The 22,280-nt window shown below is 47.2% G+C and overlaps 1 protein-coding gene across 2 annotated transcripts in view; it reads right to left on the reverse strand.

Moving 5' to 3' along the window:
* Rnf220 (ring finger protein 220) overlaps nt 1-22,280 on the reverse strand; it is a 214,889-nt gene that overhangs the window by 28,907 nt on the left and 163,702 nt on the right. For both annotated transcript variants that reach the window (XM_046469366.2, XM_046469367.2), the window contains exon 2: nt 8,232-8,364. In XM_046469366.2, the coding sequence (XP_046325322.1) occupies nt 8,232-8,364 (133 nt within the window). The remainder of the gene's footprint in view (nt 1-8,231; nt 8,365-22,280) is intronic.

A 22,280-nucleotide genomic window follows, 5' to 3' on the forward strand; every position in this document is an offset into this window, starting at 1 on the left:
CAGATCCACTTCAGAAACATTAATATCCCTGTTCCTGTCCCTCCCTGCCTGCTGCCCCCGCTATGCTCACCACATTTGTGCTCACACATTTGCTTGAGTGCACACACACAAATACAAATACATGTATACAGAGGTGCTGGCCAATACATGTACAAAGGCAGATGCAGCCCATTTTTATAGGGTCTCCACATAGACACACATACATGTGGAGCACATCCATGGAAACATCCAGAAGGCACAAAAGATATACACACATCCAATGCAGAATATGTGAGATGTATATGAATATACTAAGTCTGTTTACCTAGGGAATACCAACAAGAGCTTGGCTAGTATGCACAAGGCCCTGGGTTCAATCCCCAATACCCCAGGATGGCTTAAAGAACCCCAAAAAACAAAAAACAAAATAAAACAAAAAAACATAGGAAACACCAACAGATGTGCTTAGACATCCACAGGGTCAGACTTAGACACACCCAATGTGCAAGTAAAACACAAGCAGATTTGGATAAAGTAGTGACCTCAATGATGGGGAGGGCTGTTTGCCAGTACAGGGAGTATTTCTGTGTGTGTGTGTGTGTGTGTATGTGTGTGTATTGCAGTGCTGGGCATAAAATCTAGGGTCTTACATATGCCAGGCAAATGCTCTACTATTGAATTAAACCCCCAGTCCCTGGAGATAGTTTTGATTGTTGAAACTTGGGCGGGGAGAGGGGGATTACTACTGGCATCTAGTGGGTAGAAGAAGCTAAACATCCTACAGTATCATGGACAGCTCCTCACGATACAGACTTATCTGACCCAAAATGTCAATAGTGCTGAAGTTGGGACACACATATCCACAGACTATAATGCTGCCAATAGGCACATATACATATGCAGTTACACCTAGAGAGTGCATACAACACAGGGCTGCAGGGTCATAATTCCAGAGATGTGGCCATAAAGACAAATTCAATGCGAGGAAAATCTGCTCATGCACACAGGTCCACATAAACATGCACAGGTAAGACATCCACAGGCACTGACACAAACCAAGATGCACAGTCATCTCCAGAGGTACACACATATGGGCATACATACAAACACACATATACCACAGTGCAGAGGCCCTTGGTTCAGCAATACGGTAAAACCAAGGTCTGAGTGTAAGAAAGAGCTATCTACCAGTCAGATCACACAGAGGGGGCATCGTAGACTAAGAAGGACAGACAGAAAAGGTCCCATTCAATTACCTTTCATTCCCGTCCATTTTAGGCCTTGATCTAGGCATTGGAGATACAGAGGGGAAACTGAGCTACTCTCAAGGAGCAACTTGTTGGTGAGTTCATGACTTTTATCATTACTATACTCTTCAATTCACTCAGTAAGCAAGTACTAATATCACCTTTCTGCCTACATAGTGAGGCATCCAATGTATACAGTGTATTTACTAGGCCCTATCCCCAACTGGGATATAAGTAGTATCTAGTTGGATCAAGTAAGAACAGAAAAGGAAAGAATGAACAATTATTGTACACCCACTATATATCATAGTTACAGGCTTCCCTGCACCTCCACAGACACTGGGGATTGAACCCAGGAGTGCTTTACCCCAGAGCTACATCACTCCTTTTTTGAGACAAGGCCTCACTAAGTTACTCAGACTGGCCTCAAACTTGTGGTCTTCCTACTTCAGTCTCCTGAGTTGCTGGATTTCAGGTGTGCAACACTGTGCCTGCCTAAGACACAGGCTTTGAATGTCTTATCTCACTGAATCTTCACAAAAACTTTACAAAGTTGACTAATGAGTTATGTGACAACTTTGTGTTCACAGTCTGTGGAGGGTTTGGGATTTGAATTTGTATCTGACCAAATCTGAAGTGTTGGTTTTTATTTTATTTATTTTTTGAGACAGGAAAGGAGGAGTCTTGTTACATTGCCGAGGCTGGCCCTGAGTTCCTGGGCTCCTGAGATCCTGCTGCCTCAGCCTTCCAAGTAGCTGGGACTACAGCCTCCATGCTCACACAAAGTGTTAATTTATATATATTTAGTTGTTGATGGACCTTTATTATTATTTTTAAATTTGTTCACTTATATGCGGTGCTGAGAATCAAATCCAATGTCTCACACATGCTAGGCAAGTGCTCTACCACTGAGCTACAACCCTGGCCCAGAGTGCTTATTTTTATATATATATTTAGTTGTAGTTGGACTCAATACCTTTATTTTATTTATTCATTTATTTTTATGTGGTGCTGAGGACTGAACGTAGTGCCTCTTGCGTGCTAGGTGGGCGCTCTACTGCTCAACCACGACCCCAGCCCCCAGAGTGCTCATTTTTAATTGCCCACATCATCTTTCTAAGGATATGCAGGGCTCAGGCTTATTTGCAGAACTCTGAGTTTTTTTCTCCTCTGCTTGCTGTGTCGCTTTGGGGATGGTCTTACTGACCCTGGGCTTCACTTTGCTGATAAATAGATTTGGGCCATTCAGGGTCAGGATGTCCAGCCTCTTACTTGGTCAAGTTCATGTTCTGGATCTTTTCCTAGCAATGCTCTTTCCTTTCCTTGCATGGAGCTCATACCAGCTCCTATTCTTTCCCTTGCCCTGAGCAAGGGCCCCTCCCTACCTTTCCTCCATCAACCCCATCACCTCCAAGTTTGTTTGGTCTCCCAGAGACTGAGGAGTCTGGTGAGGGGCCTGTCTTGGAAAGAGAGGTCTGTGCTCTGGGAGCTGTTGGCAGCCCATCTCCCGCCCAGTCCATCAGCTCTGCCTTCTGTCCCTCCCTGTTTCCACAGCCCACCCTCAACGATTTCCTCCCTTGCTCAGCCACTCGCTGCCTAGTGATCCATGGGTTTTAAATTATAACTGGGACCCAGGAAATGCGTTCCTAAGTACAATATTCATGGGCTGGGCTGACACTTTTAATTAAGGTGATTTACACTGAATTATCCTTGGAAATAAAGAAATGGTGCACTGCCCGGGAATAAACCATCATCACCAGCCGCCTTTGTAAGTTACACTTCGTTTTAATCTATTTGGGGAATTGTTTATCTAGTTCATTACCCAACCAAACACCGAGGCCGGCCTTAAATAAGGCTTAAGTGGGGGTGAGGGCACTGCCATCTCTATAGCCCGCCTCTCCTCCAGAGTCACCCAGCCTCCATTGGCTTATTTCAGTTCTCTTAGAGCTCTGCCCAAAGAGGTAGTTCTCCAGCCCAGAGGCCAGCTCTCATAGTGACTCTAGAAGCCTCCGAGAGAAGATCTCTGAGCTCAGGCCCCAAGAAGCCAACCTGCACCTTCAGCTTTGTGCAATCTTGTCATGACTAAGGCTGTTTCTTTCCTCTGGGTGGAAACTCCTGCCTGAGGGCCACAGAGAGGTCTGGGACCTGTTCGTCCATCTTCAGCTCCCATCTATGTTCCCGCTTGTCTCTGTACACATGCAGTTCCTACCCTATCACCACCCCAGAGGTGTCTTAAGCTCAGCTTGCCCAGAACCCTGCCTGTTGCTTCCTCCTCTCTTCAGTCACTTGTTTCTCTGCTACCACCACCCTCTCAATCATCCAGGTCAGAAAGTTTTCTCCAATTAAGTACTCCAGTTAAGTCTTCTGACTTCTTCGTCCTCCAGGTGTCTCACCATCCCTTCTCCTGCATCCCCACCGCTACTGCCATTGTCCTAGGGCAGGCTCATCAAGCATCCTCTGCACCTGGCCCAACCTCCTCATTTGCCTCCCTGCTTCTGCCCCCAGTCCATACATGCCACTGGCTTCCAGAGCATTTCTTCTGCAGCCCATCTTGCTCTGAGAGAGCTTCCTCCTGGCTCACAAATATTCTCATTACTGCTACTACGTTTAGGACTCCTTCCAGCATGGAATCTGTCCTCAACCGAACATTGTCCTTGTTCTATCTGCTAAATCCTGGGGTCTAAAGGAGCCCTTGTGCAGGACTGAGGAAAGACGGGTGAGGAGGGTGTGTGAGCATTGTCTCTGATCTCAGATGTAAAAATGTTTTGAAAAGTCTATGTGCTGTGCCAAAGGAAGTTCTGACTACTTTTTCTGGGAGGTTCTGGCTGGCCATGTACCCGTGGGAATGGGCATCTTTGGGAAGGTGGTTCTTTCAAGGTTGTGTGAGCACATTTATGTATGTGGGAATGAGATTTATGCGCACACCTATGTGTTGTGCCTGTGTTTGTGAAGGGTAAGTTCCCTGATTTTCCTGTGGGCCCCTGGGTGTGACCAAAATAGCATCTGGTTGCCAAAGAGGCCTGCTTTGTGCTGTTGGGTTGACAGAACTGATGGCAGAACAGCCCCACCTGGAGAGCCACTCAAGCAGAGCCACGTGGGAGAGAGGCACTCACCCAGGTTGATGCAGGGCACCCTGGCAGCAGCATCCAAAGATTCAGGAGTGGGCCAGCCTAAGGAAAGTTCCCAGAGGCAAAGAAGACAAGGCAGGGTGAGACAGGGAAAGGGTCAGTTGGAAAGCAGAAGGCAAGGGCTATCAGGGGTAAGAAGAGAGAGGAGCAGCTGGGAGAGGGAACAAGGGGAAAAACAAGAGAGAATTGGAGAGCTGGGGAGGAGGCCTTGGTCACAGGCTGTAGATGGCGTATTGCCCGCGGTTGGGCTCTGCCCTCTTATGGGACTCAGTTTCTCCATCTGTGAAATGGCCACTCTAAGGTCCCTCTCTGTCCAGATGTCGATGTTGGGAGAAGAAAGGTGGGCACATGTGTCAGAGGCCTTGGTGTCTCATCTTTTCGCAGCCTCTTTTGCTCTCCTTCTGTCCTCTGGAGAGCTGGCAGGGGCGGGGCAAGGACAGCCAAGGCTGGGGCTCCCTCCACGCCGCCCGCCCCGCCCAGCGCACGCACGCGGCCCGTCAGCCTGGAGGGAGCTGACACGCTCCTTGGGAATTTATCACGCACCCAATTACAATGTTAATTGGCAAGTTCCTGAAATCAATTAATTCGCAAATTTTTTCCAATTAAAAATCCAGATAAATCACGAGGGCGGCGGCGGGCCGGTCCAGCCTGCAGTCCAGTGGGCGCAGCGGCCGCAGGGAAGGGAGCGCGGGCGAGGAGAGGGGAGGGGGCGGCGGGCGCGGCTGCCCTTGAACGCCTTTGCCGGCCGGTCCGACTGTCAGCACGCCGGGCGCGGCGGGGCCGAGACAGATAAAACCATCGACCCGTCGCCGCCAGCGCTTCGGCTTTATCGATCCGACGGGAATTTCACTTGCTGTGCAGATCCCGCTGTCCGGCTGTCAGACACCCGCTGGTGGGGAGGGGGGCGTGCCGGGGGCACAGGGCGGCGTGGGCGAAGGGGGTGCTGGGCAGGACCCGGACGTGAGGGGACTGATGCTGGGGACATCAGCAAGACACAGCCAGAGGGGCAGGAAGCAGATGCGGGGTGGGGAAAGGTACAGGGGTTTAGGGTGTGCAGAAAGGGGATGCTCCTGGGAAGACATGGGGGATGAGGGATTGTGCAAGGTCCTGGATGGAAGTCGAACTAGGAAGGCTTTGGGCATTAAGGGATGGCCTGGGCAGTACAGGTGTGTGTGTGTGGTGGGGGGATCCCAATGAGGAGGCAGAAAGAGAGTTCCCATTCTCCAGACCCTTGGGTACACTGCCTTTACCAGACTCTGCAGGTCCCTCCATCTCTGCCTCTGTTTTCAGTTTCCTGAGACATCCTTCATTGAGAGCAAATTACACAGAACTCTTCTTGGACAGCGAGGTATGGCACTCAGCAGCAGGATGTTTCTTTCACTTTCTACCCCTGGCAGGTCAGTCTTGGTTGTGTAAGTGTTTGGGGGAGGTGGCATTAAAAGCACAGGCACCGGAGTCAGATTTCTTGAGTTGGAATTCTATCTTTACCACTTATTAACTGTGAAGTCACTTAACCTTTCTGTTTCCTCATCTGTAAAATGGGTAATAATTAGAGTTATGTACCACATAATGATGTTTTGGTCAATGACCCACTGCATGTGTGACAGTGATCACATATTATATCACCTTGTGATATTGTAGCCATCTCAGTCCTGTAAGTGCATTTTATGATGTTTGCATGACAAAAATGACATTTCTTAGAACACATCCCCATCATTAAGTAATATACAACTGTACCACTTACCCCAAAGTGTTGCTGTGAAGATTAAATAAATTAAGGCAATGTAAAGTAGTTGGCACATAGTGAATGTTCAATAAGGATTATTATTATTAGTAGTAGTCTTCTTTGGGGGTTTTAAAGTATGCCCACAAACTCTTTTGATACTCCTCCTTTCAAGAAGCAGAGCTTATAGAGCTTAATTTTCCTCCCTTGAGGGACTGGGCTTGGTGACCTGCTTCTATTGAATAGAATAGCATATAGGGGAAGCGATAATGTGTGAATTCCTAGACTATGAAAGGCATTGTGGCTTCCCTTGGATCACATGTTTGTGGGAATTCAACTGCCATGTCAGAGGGAAACTCAAGCATCCCTCAGAGAGACCTACATGTCAAGGAACTGAGGTGTCCTGCCAACAACCATGTGAGTCCGCCATGTTAGAAACAGATCCTACCATCCCAGTCAGATTTTCAGATGACCACAGCCTTGATTAACATCTTGAGACTGTAGCCTCATGAGACGCCTCATGAAACCAGTAGCCACAACTACCCACAACCACTCAGCTAAGCTGCACTAGAATTGATGACCTACAGAAACTGAGATTATAAATGTTTTAAGCCACTAGATTTGGGGATAATTTGTAACATAGAAATTGACAACTACTACTTCTTCCTTCAGTGTTCTTTCCTCAGAGCTGGGCACAGTGGCACATGCTTGTAATCCCAGCTACTAGGGAGACTCAGGCAAGAGGATTACAAGTTTGAGGCCAGCAAGGGTAACTTAGTGGGAGCTTGTCTCAATATAAAAAGGGCTGGGGATTTACTTCAGTGGTAGAACACCTCTGGATTCAATCCCTTGTACCTACACACACACACACACACACACACAGCCTCCTCCTTCAAGAAGCCTCCTTTACTTTGTGCTGGGTTCGGTGCCTCCATGATACCCCCACAGCTCCAGCTTTTCCCATATAGCAACTTCTTTGCCTTGGGGTTTGTAGTGCCTGACTCTGTATTCTCATATTCTGAGCTTCCCAGGACAGGGACCATTTTGGATCTTTTGCACCCTGCATGGGAGGTTAGGTAGGAGAGTAGAAGGAAAGCAGATCATTCAGGTTTGATGACTTGAACTAAACAAAAAGCAGTGGGATAGGGAGAACCCCCTGTTCTCTTCTACGATATGACCTTGCCACTCCTCCCATCAAAAGGGGCACTTTTCCTTTTTCCTTGCATCTGGGTGGGCTAATACTGCCTTCATCAATAGAGTACAGTGGAAGTGACATTAAATGACTTCTGAGGCTAGGTTATAAAAGGTGATTTAGCTTCCATCTCATTGGCTGGGACATTTGCTTTTGGAGTCCTAAAAATCTACCTATCCCAAGGTTATTAAGCTGAGAAAGGCCAGGTCATATGGGAAAGTCATGTGCAGGTGCTTTGGTCCCAGCCCCATTTGAGGTCCCAGCTGATAGCCAGCATCAACCTCCAGATGATCCCAGCTCCCAGCCACTGAATCTTTCCCTAGACCTCTGGAGCAGACACTATCCCCTCTGTGCCCTGTCTGAATTCCTGACCCCACAGATTACACAAGCATAATGGAATAGCTGCTTTATATTGTTAAGATTTGAGATAAGTTTTTATACCTCTCCTCTGCTCCCCTCAGGGTCCAGCTCCTCCTCAGCGTCCTTGAGGAGGTTCAGCCTCCTGTCTATGGGGTGGGAACATACCTGAGCACATTCTCAAGATTGTTACCTCCCAGTCCTTGAGATTGATGGAGATGGTACTGCTCACTCTCCTGGAAGGCAGAACCAGGCTGAACTTCTGATGGGGCTGCCAGGTCTCATACCAGCTTCTTTATTCTGCCCCGAAGCCTTACATGGCAATAGTAAGCCTGGGGCAGTAACTATGGCAGTACTAGGCCTAGGGCAGTGACTCACTCCTTTCCAACTCCTCTTCTTATCTTTGAGGCTGGGGCCCAAGGGGTCACTCTCCAGTACCATTCAGCTGGAGGATCTGAGGATTGAAAGCTGAGTGGTGGAGAATGACAGCAGGATCCTGGCTTCTCCATAGAGGCTGGGGTGTGGCCAGGTGGCTACTCCTGAAACCTGGTGGCTGGAGCTTCAGTGAAATCCTCCAGTGTGCAGGCTCCCCACAGGGGACTTACCTGGTGGGCAGCTGGGCCAGCTGCTCCAGTTCTTGTTCCATATGTTCTTGTAACTCGCTGGGCCTCAGCAGGACCTGGCAGATGGGGCAGATCGGGGCCTGGCTGTCAAACAATGCTGCTGCTTTCTTCTTACCTGGCAGGCGAAGGATAGACACGCATTAGCTGTTCCAGTCCCTATAGGAAAACTCAGCCATATTGGCTACCACCCCCTAGGGCTTCTTCTTCTTTTTAAAATATTTTGTATTAGTTATTGATAGACCTTTGCTTATTTATTTGCTTATATGTGGTGCTAAGAATCGAACCCAGTGCCTCACACGTGCTAGACAAGCGCTGTACCACCGAGCCACAACCCCAGCTCCTCCTAGGGCTTCTTGATCTAGAAGAGTGGTGAGTCGGAGGGTCTGAGAGCCCACAAACATCACTCATTTTTGAGCTCCAGATGCTGTGGCCATAAATGGTGCCTCCTCAGCTAGCTGCCCCTCTTGGAAGTCTATTGGGACACAATGCTCTGTGCAATCAAACTTGATCACTCCATTTCACACATGTTTAATCATACCATCACCCAGAATATCTATCTAGATGTTCCCTGACTTTCTCCTTTCCTCATTGATTTCACAGTTATCAGATCTGGAGAAGAAAGACAAGAGGGAGAAAGGAGAATGGTTTCTGCAGTCATTCAACAACTATTCCCTCATACTCACTCCAAAATAGACATGTGCAGAAGAGTGTCATCCTAGAATGGAATCAGATCTAGTCCCTGCCCTTGAGGACCTTGCAGTCAAGTGGGAAAGACCAACAGAGTCTAGGTGATTTCCAGAGCAGCATTCTCTCATTTTTTTACTTTTCCTCAAGATTCTGTCCTTAACTTCTGCTCTCCTCATTCTGCGTGCTGAATGCTATAGTTTATTCTATAGCTATAATTCCTACCCATGTCCTATTGACTGCAGATTCTGTATTTCTACCCCAGATCCCTCCAGACCCCTATATCCAAATATATAATGAACATCAATGCCTGAATGTTCCAGAAATATCTGAAACTCAACAATTCAAATTGAGTTCTTCAACTTCTTCATTCCTTGCAAACTTACTCCTCCTTTAGCAGAGCCCATCACTGTAAATGATACCTTTATTAATCTACTCACCCAAGCCAGTAATAGCCTCACCATCCACTCCTTCTCTTGCCTTTCCACCTCTTGCACACTTAACTACCAAGTCCTGACCAGTCTACTTTAATATTCCTGGAATCTATAGTCTTCCCATTCAGGTCTCACTATTTCTTCCTTGGACAACTTCATTGGCCTCTGTAGGTCTCACTGATTCTGAGTTTTCGTCTCCAAAATATCCTTTAAGTTGTGTATATCCCCAATATATGAGTATATTGGGAGCCACCTGGGAGCCTGAACTCTATTCCTGCTTGGTTACTAACGATATCCAGAATAAACTAAGCTAGGAAAGAGCCCTCTGTTTGCTTAGTTTACCCCTCTTGGGATGTCTAAACCCATCCAGTGTTTTCTCAGCCTCTGCTTACAAGCATGAGGATTGAGGAGCTAGAAACATCTCTAGCTATCCATGGATAGCTGTAGGAAGGACTTTTTTTTTTTTCCTTTTAACATTGGGGAAGACACTCAGAGCCTTGTACATGCCTGGCAAGTACTCTACCACTGAGCTACCTCCCCAGCCCTTTATTTTGAGACAGGGTCTTGATAATTTGCCCAGGTTGGCCTGGAATTTGTGATTTGCTTGCCTTAGCCTCTCAAGTAGCTGGGATTACAGGCACATATCACCTTGCCCAGTTTTAAAAGGATTTCTTTAGCTTGACCCCAGTTCTTCCTCCTTGCTGCTTCTTCCTATTGGTACCTGGAGAGGTTCAAAATCAGTTTGGGAAGATAAAAATCATGCCAGTGATGACCAAGATGGTCACCTGGGTAGGGTTGGCAGGTTAATACAGGATGCCCAGTGAAATTTGACTTCATATAAGCAATAAATGATTTTGTAGTATGAGGATGTCCCAAATATTGCATGGGACATATTTATACTAAAAACCATTTCTTGTTTTTCTAAAATCAAATTTACCTCTAGATTTCTTTCCTATATTTTTATTTGCTAAATCTAGCAATCTTATACTTGAGTATAATTTCAGACTGAGTGCAAGAAACTACCTCCCTTTGATGCACTCTGAGCAGGATTAAAACTTCTCTGGAGGCCCAGGGAGAGTCATATGAGGGCTCAAAGGAAGGAGCAATTCATTCTGAGTGTGTTTTGGGGAGTGGAAACAGAGAGAAGGCTTAACTAAAGAAATGAAATTTAAGTTGCAGCTTAGAAGTATACCAGGCAGGGAATGGGAGCAAATGAATGAATAAATTAGTGAGTTGTAATTTCCTTGTAGACAGGAACCATTTCATATCCATTTGTATACTTACAGACAATTTATAGCAGGTTGTGCATAAACTAGATGTTCAGTGATGAAGCAAAAGAAAGGAAGAGGAAGGGAAGGAATAACCATCAGAGTGTCCTAGAAGTCAGATAATGTTTGCAGAGCTAGGATGTTAGCTGTGGAGGCTTTATGTATGTCAGGGTGGTATAGGTGTGGCCCAGCCTGCATGGCTAGGTCTCTGAGGAGGGGAACAGATCCTACTGTCCTGTGCTTTGGTGGCTGGGCCTCAAGTGTTCAGGGGACAGCTGGAGTGCAGCTCTGAGTAAAGGAAGTATGTGTGGCCCCGGTGAGAGGTGGGAAATGAGGATTCTAGTCTCAGTTCTGTTCCTTGTTTCATTCAGTCAGAGACTCTCAGAGATGAGTGAAGCCCTAGGAATTCTCTCAGCTATTATCTTTATTCTACAGATGGGGAAATTGAGGCTTAGAACTGGACAGGGACTGCTGAACTTGGCTTTTGATTCCATGGCTTCATTTATGTATTAATTCAGCAAATGTTTATAAAATAACCATTTTATGTCAGGCATTGGGGAGACTGGAGTTCAGAGATAAGTAAAACACATTCTTAGCCTCTAGGAGATCACCTATTAGTGGGAAAGCAGGAACGATGAGGGATGCTGTGGAAGGGCAGGTGGCCAGAGGGAGGGTTGGTAGGAATGAAGGCAAAGGTGATGCTTAAGGGGTGGCATGAAGGATAAGTAAGGGAAAGTTGACCAGGTTGTTGGAATAGCTCATTGCAGCAGGGTCTGAGGTTTAAAAGGAGAAATGGTGAGAGAGAAGGATGGTAAAAGGAGGATCCAGGATATATGGTCTGAGCTGAGGTGGAAACTTCAGGGGTTCAGGCCCTTTTTTCCTAGATACCAAGTTTGACTCTTAGGGCTTCCTGGGGCTCAGATTCCTCTTCCCATATTTGGAGGCCAGGCATCAGCATTCCCAAATACCTGTTCTCATTTCATTTGCTTCGCTATCACTAGACAGTCTGCTTTTCTGAGCTTGGCCTCAGTTTTCCTGTGGGGACAATGGGCCTTCTTGGCTTCCAGCTTCAGGAATAATACTGACAGGGATCAGCGGAAGAATCCTATAGTCTGTGCCCTCCATCCCACCTCCATTTTCTCAGGGGTTAGAGTGGCAGGTGTCAGCATGGCCACGGCCCCCTGCTTCCCCTCCCCCGCTGTGTTCCCTATAATTTTATATTGAGACCTGTGGTCATGACGTGGATTTTACTGCATTAACGACATGGCCTGCCCAGGTTTAATGACAAAATCCATACTCTGGCCCTGGGCCTGCTCCTCGTTTGCATAATTCCCAGAATACAGCTCCCTGAAGCTTTTGACCTGGGCCATTACAGTGGCCATAAAATGGGCCATAAAACCGCTGGGGATGGCCAAGAGGAGGGGGCTGTGGTCTTGCTGGGGTGGGAATGAAGCCCTCAACCCTCTACTCTTCATAGGCTTGGGTGGAGGCATCCTCTGGCTCTTCCTTTCCACAGTTCCCAGAATCTGGAAGTCCATCTCAGGCCAAAGATACCCCCAGAAATCCTTAGTCCAGCTACCCATCCTGTACAGAAATCCCTTCTCCAACTCTGTTGTCAGCATCACAGGTAGCCGCCAGAGCCTACAGGAGGCAGACTGTCAGCAAGCATCCTCTCCTTGAACATTCCTGGTGCTGCCCTTGACAATTCCCCCAACTGTTGGGCAAGGCCTTTTGCCACAGGTGGGTCTAGTTCACATAAGCCTAGGTTGAATCTTGTCTCTCTCCAGGAGGCCTAGTTCCCTGGAGAGGTCAGGAGCCAGGCTGAGCCGCATAGTAGGGAGCCGCGGAGGGGATGGGGACAGGGACTGGGTCAGGCTGTCAGTGCTAAAGATGATGAATGGGGGAGGTGAGGCGGGAGGCCCAGTGTTATCGGCGGTGGATGGCGGGCGCGGGCGCTCGCCGCTCCTGCTAATCCCCGGGCGCTGCCTCAGCCCTTGCACTGATAACGAGGAAATGGGACTGACAACAATTTTTAGCTGAGAGATTCTTCACCAAAATGCCAGGCGGCCGGAGGTCTGACAGCGCCTGATTGAGTGTGTGAGTGTGTGGGGGGAACGCCCGCAGCCCCCTCCCCTCCCATGCAAAGATGGATCGCTCATTCCGCCTCCCGTCCACATTCATTACCGCGCCTCCCTCCCACCACCCCTGCCGCTGTAGGGCCTGCCACCTCCACTTCCCTGCCTGCCTGCCTAGGTATCTCCAAAGCAAGAGGAGGGCGGGAGGAGTCTGACCCTGTCCCCAGCCTTACACAGGGCACTGTCTCAGAGAGCAGGGAGGGAGCCCTGCCAGGGTGTCAGGACAGTCAGGTCCTGGTTGATGGCTCCCTAGTCAGAGTGACCTCCAGGGGAGGCTTGGGGAGCTGCTAGACTTCCTATCCCACCAGGTCCCAATAAGGCTCCAACAGGAATCGGCTGTCTGTAAAAGGTGAAGGGGGACTGACTGAGTAGAGAGAAGAAGACAAGCCAGGGCAGCCCTCTAGCAGCCTGGGCCAGGCTCCAGTCTATCCATCTGTCCAAGTTTTGCAACAAGGCCTCAGGTATGTGGGGGTCTAGATTAGCCCTCTGCTGCCCCCCTCTGTTGGGAATTGCTGACCATTGGGAACAGGTAAGTGGGCCCCACACATGCTGCTCCTTCCCTGCCATCTTCTTCAGTGAGTACTGGACACCTGGAGGGTGAAGGTCTCATTCAAAGAAAAGCCTTCTCCTCCTAGATCAATAACCCACATCCGGCCTTGCAGCTCCCCACCATGTGATTGCCTCTCTGGCTTGGCCTTTTGCTTTTGTCCCACTTCTGTTGCCTAGTGGTTCTATTCTTATGTCTCTGCTTGTCTAAGCAGTAATTTCCATCTCTACTATCTCTTCTCTGCAGGCCACAAAGGGCATGACTTGACTGCCTGGTGTCTGACTAGGGATGGGGACCATTAAAATGAGGGTGAAGGTGATCCTAATGTTAGATGGCAATGGAGGCTAGGACTTTTAAGAGTATGCATATAGGTAGGTATATATGCATCTTTGTGTGTATACATGTGTAGGTCCTGCCCTTCCCCTCCCCACCTCTAGTAGAAGGACTTTCATTTTTTAGTGACAAGTCAAAACAGAAATTCAAGCAGAATTCATCAGAGTTTCACTAGCACAGATTTGTGGTTTATGCCTGCATCTGTCCCATCCTGACACCTGGCTGTGTCCTGTATCCAGCCTTCTTCCTGGTTATACTCAGGCTATAGATATATCTATATATAGATATATGGTAGATATATCTACCATTCAATAGATTCTCTGGTCCTGGCTCCCTGGCCTCTGTGGAATTCCTTCTCGTATGCACTCATACCCATGAATCTGTTTATTGGTTTGTGTGTCCATGTATCCATCTGTACATTCACCCATCTATTTATATGTTTTTTGTTAAATAAAAATAATACTACTAAGTATCATTATATGTTAAGCTATAGTTTGGTACTGCACATACTTTATCTCATTTAAATCTCATGGCAGTCCTGTGAAGTAGGAATTATTATCTCACTAATAAGGAAATGGGGCTCAGAATAATGCAATGACAGTAACAAAGGGAACTGCAGAGATTTAAATCTACGTCTGTCTGATCCAAACCTGAGCAATACCCAACTACCTTCCTACCTATGGACCCATTCACCTAGCTCATGATTCAGTACTTTTCTATAGGTGTCTGCTCATACCCACTATGGGCCTGCTCTAGTACAGATATCAGATAATAATAAAAAACAAGATAACTACAGTAACTGTCTTCAGAGAGTTTGGGACCTAACTATGGATAGAGACAGTAAATGATTGTCCCGAGAGTGGTCTTAGGAAAAGGAAAATGCATGGAGCTAATGAGAGCATATCATCTGGTCTGAGAGGTGAGGGAAGTTATATTTAAGCAAAGGCCTGAAGGATGAGTTGGAACCAGTCATGCACTACACTAGGAAAAGTAATGTTCCAGATAGAAATCAGCATGTTTGAAGGTATAGAGGAGGGAGATTCCAAGTAAGGAGTTTGGCTGGAGTAGAGTGAGTGACATATGATGATAGTGAGGCCACAACTTGAAGATTTTTTTTTTCTTTTTTTGTGGTGTTGGGGATTGAACCCAGGGCCTTGCACATGCTAGACAAGTACTCTATCACTGAGTTACATCCCCAGACCTCTGGAGGACTTTTTATTTACATTAATGATTTTGGTTATTACTATTTTTTAATGTATAACCAGAAGCCTTTGTGAGAGTTTTAACAGGGGATTAATATATCAGACTTACATTTTATTTTTATTTTTTAAATACTTTTATTAATGCATTATAGTTATACAAAATAGCTGGGTTCATTATGACGCAATCATACATGTATAGGATTTAATTTGCTCCCTTTCAGTCCCCAGTGCCTCCTTTTCCCCCTTTCCTGTTCCTTCCCCTTGTTGCCCTTCCTCTATTCAACTGGTCAGACTTGTATTTTAAAAGGATTATTCTAATTGCAAAGTAGCTGATTGTCTAAGAGGCAAAAGCAAACACAGTAGGGTATTTCATTCACTCAGGTGAGAAATGATGGTGGGGAATTGCAGAAGCAGGTGGATTGGATATTGGGGGTTAAAGGACAGAAAGTGGTTAAGGATGGCTGGGCACGGTGATACACAGCTTTAGTGCCAGAGATTCAAGAGGCTGAAGTAGGAGGATTGCAAGTTTGAGGCCAACCTTAGCAACTTAGTGAGACCGTGTCTTAAAATGAAAAATAAAAAAGGCTGGAGATGCATGCAGCTTAGTGATAGAGCTCCCCTGGTCTTAATCCCCAGCACCAGAAAAGAAAAGAAAAAAGAAAAGTTAAGGATGATTCTAAGATTTCTGACTGGAGGGACTACTAGGTGGTAGACCATTAACTGACTTATGAAACAAGAGAAGAAGCTGCAGGGTTAGTAAGGAAGAAAATGAGTTCAGTTTGGGGTCTGTTTAGTTTGAGGAACTATTAAGACATCTATGTGAAAATGCTGAGGTATGACTATGTGAGACAGAGCCAGATTATAGACTTGGGAGACACTTACATACATATAAGAACTAAAGTTTACCACTGTATCCTTTGTGACTAGAACAAGGTCTGACATATGGTAAATACTCAAGAAATATTTATTGAATGAGTAAATGAGTGAAGTTAAGAGAAGGTGAGATCAACTAGGGAAAGAGTATAGAGTAAGAAGAATCTGGAGCAGAGCCTTGATTAACAGATGAAGGAAGTTTAAGTCACCAAGGACTAAGAAGGAACAGTCAAGGGGCAGATGATTACAAGGAAAGAGTGATGTCATTGAAGCCAAGAAAGGAAGAGTTTCAAGGAGGCAGGGTTGGGGGGGGGTAATTGTCACCAAGAGTCAAATGCTGCTAAGAGGTCAACAACATCAGACATGAAAAGTGTTCCGTCCACTCATCCTATCCATAGTACAACCCTTCTACCCTTCACTTCATCCATCCATCATCTATCCAAACCACCTAATTACTCATCCATTCTCCCCTCTTACTCATTCCCTTCCTTCTCCTTTTCTATCTAGAAAACCATGATTGGTGCCTCTGTTGAATATGGGGCAGGAAGAGTTAACATGCTGACAGACGGCATTTTTTACCTTCAGTCAATATGAACAAGGCCCCAAGACTATGATTCCAAACATCTGGATTTCATCAATATGTGATCTGTCATCGTATATTGGCATTCCCCAGTCCCCGCGCCAGAGCAATGCGGCTGGTTTTATTAATACGTCAAATACATTATCCGTGTAATACACTTGTCTGGCTGGGGCCTCCCGCTGGGGCGGGGCGGCGGATTTGAATGTATGATGAATCAGTTTGCATTACATGTTCGTAAGTCATCATTTGTCAGGATTAATAGGCATCCCTGGTCGAGGAGGTGGGGGTAGGGCAGGCAGGAGAGAGATGTGTATTTAGCTGTGGCCCATACTTATCTGCTGGTGCCCAGGCACACCCTGAAAGCAGCTGTGCTCCCTCTTGCCCACACCCCAGGATGGCAGCTGGCATTCAAGGGACAGAGGTGACATTTTCATCAGTTCTCGAGGTCAACAATATCAGGCATGAAAAGTGTCCCATCCATTCGTTGTATCCATAGTACAAACAAATATTGCCAAACAACCAGAAAGGATAGACAGGGGCCCTTGTCACAAGCTGGCTAACTCTTAGTCATCCTTCAGGACTCAACCTAGAATTCCTTCTTCTAGCAAGCCTTCCTTGACTCCCCTTGACTTGGCACATAAGTGTTATTATTGCCTGTGTGTATCTATTATCTTCTTTAAGATAGTAAATTTCTTCTTTTTTTCTTTTTTAAATATTTATTTTTTAGTTTTCGGCGGACACATCTTTGTTTGTATGTGGTGCTGAGGATCGAACCTGGACCGCACGCATGCCAGGCAAGCGCGATACCGCTTGAGCCACATCCCCAGCTCAAGATAGTAAATTTCTTGAGGGCAAAAAATTAACTTGATCATAGCTGTAGCCTTGGCAACTAGCAGGGGACATAGCTCAAAGTAAGAGAAAAGTAATAGGAATAACATAAATCAATAAATATTCCTTGAGTTAATGAATAAACAATTGTTGACTTACTGAAACCCCAACAATGCCAACATTGCTTTGCTGACCAGGGGCTTTCTCTGATTCCTTGCCCCCACCCTGACTCTGGCCTAATCTGGTTGCATAGACCCCTTCACACAGCATCAGGTTCTTTATATGTGACATACATATCCAGATCCCATACACAGGAGTGACAGTTCATGCCCATAAGCCCTTGCCATTTTCCCTCTCCCTCCTCTCTGCCTACAGAAACTCAGATTGGTGCTGCCCATTCCACATGGCTTCCTCTCAGCTTCAGGTACAAGAGTCTGGCTGGTGCTCTGACTTCTATTTGGATGGATGTTTTTTTTTTTGTTTTTTTTTTTTTTGTCTTTGGCAATAGGGGGGCCCAGACATAGTTCTTGGGTGGCCATTGGCAAACATCTGCAGGTCAGCCTCTGGGCAGGTTTAGACTCAGACTTAGGCTCAAGCTGAGGCCAAAGGTGCTGGACCAAAGCACAATCAAGCTCACTGAATCCTGGTCATGGAACCTAAATCCTTGGCTCCATGAGCCTTTGCTGCAGCCAAGTGCACCAGCCAACTGGTTCAGAGGCTGGAGGGGCTTCGGGACACAGTTGTTTCACACCCCTGACCTTGGCTCTCCTAAACATAACTACAGCTTCTTTTCTCTTGTGGAGCTACAATTTGTTCCCCTCCTCCTAGAGCTAATAACTTCCAGACAGTTCCTGGGCTGGGCGGGCCAGTGTTGGGTGGGGTAGGTGGGGCCTCCCAGCGTTTCCTGGGATTAGGCTTTACAAACTGCAATAAAGGGCTCCCTTCAGGAAAATATCCACATATGGACATGCACGGTTGTCATCCCAAATGTCTAGACGCACAGGTACTCATGAAAGAGTGGGCGGTTTTTCACATCTACACGTTCACACCTGAGCTCCTATGCATATACTAATGTGAGGCCTGAGTATGTACCTACATATTCTCCCCAGCATGCTACCCACTTCCCTCTCCCCATCCCTTCCTCGCCATGGAGCCAAAAGGCTAAGACTGTACTGTTTAAAGTAAAGTAACTTCAAGTGTGCTTTACCCCCTGCTGGCTCTGACTATGGGCTTATAAAAATGAAGTGGGAACCTCCACAGCTGTGGGCAATAAATCCTGAATGGCCGAGGAGGGCAGGGTTACCTGCTTTCTAGGCAGATGGGTGGAGCCCGGGCACTGACAAGTGCCTGTGGGACTGGACTGGCAGTGGGCCAGCTGTGGAGCCTCAGGCACTGCCTGCTGGCCCAGCCCAGCTGCCTCCCACAGACCTGTGCAGTCAAAAGAGCCAGAGCTCTAGGGAAGGAGCAAGGACTGAGGGCGCAGTAGAGGGAGGTAGAGGAAGAGAAGGGCCGGGGTGGGGAGTGTGAGCAAGACAGCCACGTGCTGCTAAGGCTGAGGGGAGCCCTCGCATCTGGAGATCAATTAGCATCAATTACTGACTTCATTTAATTGTCGTCCAAGATGAATTTGTCATTTTTAGCTGGGAATTAATGGGAGACCTTCACCTCTCCCTGGCAGCAGCAGCAGAGCCAACAACGGTCACCTCAGCCTCCTAGGAGCTCTGCATCCTGCTTGGGGCAGGGGCAGGAAGCTAGTGGGGCTTCTGCTCCCTGGGCAAGCTCTGGCCTGGCCCTCTGGAGCCCAGGGCCAAGGTGGAGGCCGTGGGTCCTGGGTAGCAGTCCTTTACTGCCTCTGGCTTCAGTCAGAAATTAATTTGCTGGGCTGAGCATGTTTACCTTTTCCCAGCAAAGGCGAGACGGTAAACAGCGGCCCGGCGGCTGAAATTGAATTGATAACTGCATCAACGTGCCAGATAACGCCTAAAATAATACGCCGATAAGGAAATTCGATTTGATTTGCTGCTGCGCATCAGATTGGCCCCATCTGTAGCTGCCTGTAATCATTTTCAATTGCGTTGGGAAACCTTATTTGTCCTTAAATATTTCTGTCATTTTTCATTGCTGGCGACAGATCCTTGGGCAGGTGGCAGGGGTGCGCTGCCTCTGTGGGCGCGGGGCGGCGGCCCGAGGAGGAGGGGTGGTGCAGACTCTGAGGGAAGGAGGCAGGGAGCAGGCAGCCGGGCGGTGACAGCTGTTCCTCCAATCAATCACGCTGTCGACAGGGAGGGACGACTGGCTGGCAGAAATTGAGTTTGCCTCACAGGGGACGATTGAGCAAATTAATAGCCCATTAGCCAAGCAGTGACCTGAGAAATGAAGGTGCAGGGGTTCCTGCTCACTCAGGCCGGCTGGGGTGGGGCAGGGCAGGGGAAGGGTCCGGGGAGGGACAATTGGGGAGGGAGTGTGGGAGGAGGAGGGATGGATGGATGTATTAGATGGGGAATGTGCATATGGGGTGGAGTGGGGAGTAGCAGGAGAGACATCAAGTCAGGGAAGGAAGGCTAGAGATGTAGACAGTCCCCAGAGTGATGTTGTTGACATGAGGATTGGAGGTGGCTCCAGCTGATGTCTCTCTACCACCTTCCCATGGGTACCAGGCCAGTAACCTCCTCTTCATCCTCAGTTCTGGAGACTCCCTTTACTTCCTCTCTTCATATTCCTTGAACCCTGACTTATCCCTGGAGATACCACTTCTTTACTGTCCTTGGAGTTTTCTCCCAACTCCATGCTCTTCATGCCAGGAAGTGAGGCCAGTATCTTGCAGTCTGTTGCTTCTCGACTCAGTGGGCTCTTGGAGGTCTCCACCCTGAATTCCATCTCTGTTTTCCACCATTCTCTGCATTCCACAAGGACTTTGACACTCACCTTTCTCAGCCGAGTCCTGTCATTTCCCTGACCTTCTCAGCTCCTCTTATTTTCTCCTGCACTCTCCTTATTCCTGGAGGATCTTGTCAACAACCTAACTTGCTCTGTGGTAGAACTCCCTCTCCCCTAGCCCTCTCCCAGCTTTGTACTCTGTGCCCATTATATTTGTTCTTCCCTCTACCTGCCTCTCAACTCCCAAGCCTCCATTTACTCATGGACGCCAGACTGGACCCCACAGCACATCATTCCAACACCCTCTCATCAACACACTCAACCTTTTTCTTCCTTTGGCTTTGCCATGCTCCAGCTATTCTTTTTGTTTCAGACACACAGGCGGCTAAGCGCAGCTGGGGAAAATCACAAAATCACGCAGATATATGCCAAGAAAAATTCACAGTTTCCAATCTCAGCACTACTAAGCAATCCCTTTACATGTTCTTAGTCGCCTCTGACTTTCCTTTCCCACTGAGACAATTCAACAATATTTCACCATCTTGGGGCACCTCCCCACCTTCTGTCCCCCTCTCTTTCTAGGTGGCCCTGCTTCTTATTTCACTCAGAAATGGTGAATCCTTAGGCATGAGTTCCCTCATCTCTCCTCAGCTCACCTCCTTCTCACTCCAGTCTCCGTGAAAGAGGTATTTGTATTTCTGTTTTAACCTACTTGCTTCTCCTGGGCTTAGAGTACCATTCCTGCCTGTGTTCCCTGGGGAAAATGTTGGTTCCCCCTCTCTGTTGCATTCTCCCCTTTCTGCTTCTTGCTTCCCTCCATGAGTGCATAAACTCTGAGTCTCTCCCATAGTTCAGCCGTGTCAGCAAGCTTTCCATCCCTTCTGTAACAAACATCTTTTCCTTCTCATCTAAGATGCTCCAAAGACTCTTTCTTGCTCTTCATGCTCTTTTATCTCCTAGCCTCTCCTTAACTCACTGCAGACTGATTTCCATCTCCACCATTCTATGGAAACTGCTCCCAATCAGGTCCTTGACGATCATCACTTGCTAACTATAATGGATACTCCAGTTAATCCATTATCTATTAATTCCATATATATGTGTTGCATGTCACTCATGTGTTAAGCACTATACCAGGCTCTAGGGAGATAACCAAATCTACATCCTAGTGGTGCTTCCAGTCTAGTGAGGGAACTGCAATAAAATACTTATACAAACAATTGTAAAATAGCAGTTGTGTTAAACAGTGCTAAAGAGGCCCATAATATGGAGATTTGCCCTGGTCAGGAAAATCCAGACAGACTTCCCGGAAGAAGAGACACAGGCTGAACTGATGGGTGGGTAGGAATTGAAGAGATGAGGAGGAAGGGAAGCCATAATACTGATCTCATGCTTACTCTATGACAAGCACTGCACTATTTATCTGCATTTTATAAATGTGGAAACAGGCATAGAGAAGTCCTATAACTTGCCCATGGTTATGCAGTGAGAGGATGTGTTGGACTTTCAACCCAGATAACCTAACATTAGCCTTCATGCTGTCAGCCACTCTGCTACTTCATGGTCACTATTATCCTTGCCATCCTTCACATCTCTGCACACTCTATGTGTGATGTCTACTCAGGCTTCATTCCCTCAGTTCTTACCTCCAGTGCTGACCCACATATGACACCTTGAGAAGATTCTCCACTTGAATGTCCCATGGGTTTTTCAAGCTCAACCTGTCTGAAATGGGACTTACCTTGCCCTCTCCTTGCTTTTCTGTTTTAGTGAGTGGCACCATCATCCACAGCCTTCCCTAAATCAACAATCTTGGCTCGTAACTCTTTACTCAGGCCCCTAAATTCAGTAAATCATCTTAGCTGTTTTTACCTCCTAGGTACCCATGGGAACTACTTTTCTCCATCACCCTGGTTCATCATCACCTTCAATCTTTACTGTTAAGTCTGCTAGCACATCTCTCTCCCTTCTAATCTATTTCCATCTCTACAGATAAAAAGTGCTTCCTAAAACACAAATCAGATCCTATCGTTCAGCAACTAAGACCCTTCCCTGGCCCCGGAAGCCCAAAGTGTAAATCTTCATCTCCCAAGCCCTTCTTCAGTCTCACATGCCCTTCAGGAATACTGTGTGCTCTGGCTGGACAAGACCTAGATTCTCAGTGCCAATAATGCCCATGACGTCTGTCTCCCATGGGTAACTTGTAACTACTCTTATTTATTCTTTAAGTCTATCATCAGACAATGCTTCCTCTTTGAAGCCTTCCCTGA

Source organism: Marmota monax, unplaced genomic scaffold (genome assembly GCF_021218885.2).
Source record: "Marmota monax isolate L192 unplaced genomic scaffold, Marmota_monax_Labrador192_F-V1.1 WCK01_AAM20220418_F8-fsc00008, whole genome shotgun sequence".
NCBI classification, from domain to species: domain Eukaryota; kingdom Metazoa; phylum Chordata; class Mammalia; order Rodentia; family Sciuridae; genus Marmota; species Marmota monax.